The sequence below is a fragment of the Penaeus japonicus genome, unplaced genomic scaffold (genome assembly GCF_977035675.1).
Source record: "Penaeus japonicus unplaced genomic scaffold, GWHDUDI00000001_assembly GWHDUDI00000005, whole genome shotgun sequence".
Lineage (NCBI taxonomy): Eukaryota > Metazoa > Arthropoda > Malacostraca > Decapoda > Penaeidae > Penaeus > Penaeus japonicus.
In genome coordinates this window covers 9,222,655-9,225,154 of record NW_028234407.1, presented here as the reverse complement: position 1 = coordinate 9,225,154, position 2,500 = coordinate 9,222,655, and the positions used below count along the sequence as shown (strand labels likewise).

General features: G+C 32.9%; 1 protein-coding gene across 1 annotated transcript in view; it reads left to right on the top strand.

Annotated features, from left to right (window-relative positions):
* Nucleotides 1-573: 573 nt before the first annotated feature.
* LOC122251844 (lysosomal phospholipase A and acyltransferase) overlaps nt 574-2,500 on the top strand; it is a 10,309-nt gene continuing 8,382 nt past the window's right edge. Inside the window, exons 1-2 of the mRNA XM_043014032.2 lie at nt 574-728; nt 1,446-1,588. Of these exons, the coding sequence (XP_042869966.2) occupies nt 623-728; nt 1,446-1,588 (249 nt within the window). The 5' untranslated portion in view covers nt 574-622. The remainder of the gene's footprint in view (nt 729-1,445; nt 1,589-2,500) is intronic.

The window sequence follows — 2,500 nt, the reverse complement described above, 5'->3', positions numbered from 1 at the left end:
TTGTTGATATCATTTTCATTATCATTATTCTCATTATCATTTATTATCCTGATCAATATCATCATGATTATCATTAATGTTGATTTTCCGGTCATTGTTGTTGTCATTATTATGAAAACGAATATCATTATCATCACCATAGTTATCATTATCATCATTATAATCATCATTATAATCATCACCATAATCATCATTACCATCATCATAACCAGCGCCCTGGTCAACTATATGCAATTAAGGAAGCAAGACAACACTTGTTACGGTAAATAACCTTCATTCAATCCAAGAGGTAGATTCTCCTAAGTGACTTACATAAGCAGACGATTTCCAATTTCAATTCATCGTCACGTGGTTTACTAGGCCGAACTCCATGTAAACATTAGAGGTTCCAATTACCATTATTGTTAAATTATGTCGTATCACCAATTCTTAACAATTTATACTCTAGATAAGAATTTGTAGTCTTTCTATTAGATAAAGTAGGTGTCTTCCACTTGATGATATAGTTACCAGATTAATCGGGGTATGTTAATAAATTATATATAAAAGGCAAGTACTCACCGAGCCACAAGAGACGCAGTCAGCTGTTTATTCGTAACAGTCAGTGTTCACAGCGAACGGGATGAGAGAAGGTGTTGTGTTGTTTTTCTTCTCCTTTTTGCTGTCTTCTCTCCTTTGTTCGGAGGCGAAGAACAGCAGAGAGAAAGCAATCCCGCCCGTTATACTAAGTGAGTATGATTGGTAGGTAGAGGGAGTGAGGAGAATGAAGGAATATGATTCATTCTGGGATATTGTAGCAATGAAGGACAGAGAAGGGATGAATGACGTTTGATTGTAAACAACTGTTGCGTAGCCAAATTTTTGTGTGTTAAACATTTTAGAACGGAATACGGTTGTAGATCTACCCTAAATAATGTATATAATGTGTCTTGTGAATACTAGGGAATGTTTATGTCAGCAATTCATGATATTCTTTTCCTCCTTTGTTTACATCGCGTCCGAAGAAAGCACTACGTATGACACATTCAGTACATTACGCAATCTGCTGTTGGCATTTCTTACCAAAAAATAAGAAACGAAATAACACAATAATTTCAAATTCAGAAGAGAATGACATGGGAATATAAGTAGTAATTGTGAAACCAAGCATGGACAAGGTCATTTCGATGTTCCTGTTTTGAGGTTCCTTGACAAGTTTTTTTTTTTTTTCTGAGACAACTTTTTCTCTTTCTTTATTGTTAGTAGTGTAACAGTATTTGATTATAAAGCTCTTGTTATATATGTACTATATGGTTGATTATGAAGGCCAAGTAATACCTATTATTGGGCAGTTCATTGCTTTATTTGGCATTAGGTAGAGGATATCAATTTATATATCAGACAGTAATAGGGAAGGGCACAGTGGTAGTATAGATTATGATAAAAAAAACTATTTGTTTCTACAGTTCCTGGAGATGGCGGATCACAGATAGAAGCCAAATTGGACAAGCCAGCAGTAATCCACTACATTTGCTCGAAGAAGACGGAAGGATGGTTCGACTTGTGGCTAAACATGGAACTGCTTGTTCCCTATGTTATAGACTGTTGGGTAAGGCCTTTTATGTGTTGAGTTTTGGAAATAAAAATCATATTTTCATATTTTGAAAGTATGTATGGCAAATGTTGAGAAGACGTGCACATCCATTACACGCATCACACTTGTCTAAATACTAGCAAATGCCAACAAACTTCCTGGTAAGATACAGTTGATTAGACTTATTATTGTAGGGTTTTATATCTTGCGAGTTTCATGTGGGTTTGGGTAGAACAACCTCTGTTATTACAAGAAAGGGATGTATCATTTTGGAAGCTTATTTAGGTGTTGTAAATGCATTTACCGTAGTTTAAGTAAAGCTTAGCTTAGCTTTTTGTTCTGCATGTCATACATAGACTGCTGGTCAAATGAAAGGGAAGAAAGGGAAATGGATATATATATATATGGACAAAATTATATATATATATATATATATATATATATATATATATATATATAATTTATGTATATATATAATTTATGTATATATACACACACACACACACACGTTGTACGTTGCCCTAATCACAGTCAAGCCTGGACTCAGGAAAAGGCTCGACATCATACAAAACGAAGCCGCCAGGATTATTCTGGGTGCCCCTGGGTGGGCTAAGGTTACCAACCTCCTCTTGGAGGCCAAACTCTTTCCCCTGGACACCTGGATACATACATACATACATATATTATATATATATATATATATAGATATATATATATACATATATATATATATATATATATATGTGTGTGTGTGTATATCTATATATATATATATATATATATATATATATATATATATATATATATATATACATATATATATGTATTTACATTTATATATGTGCATAAATATATATATGTATGTGTGTGTGTGTGTGTGTATATATATATGTATACATTTACTTATCTATATTTATATATTTTATG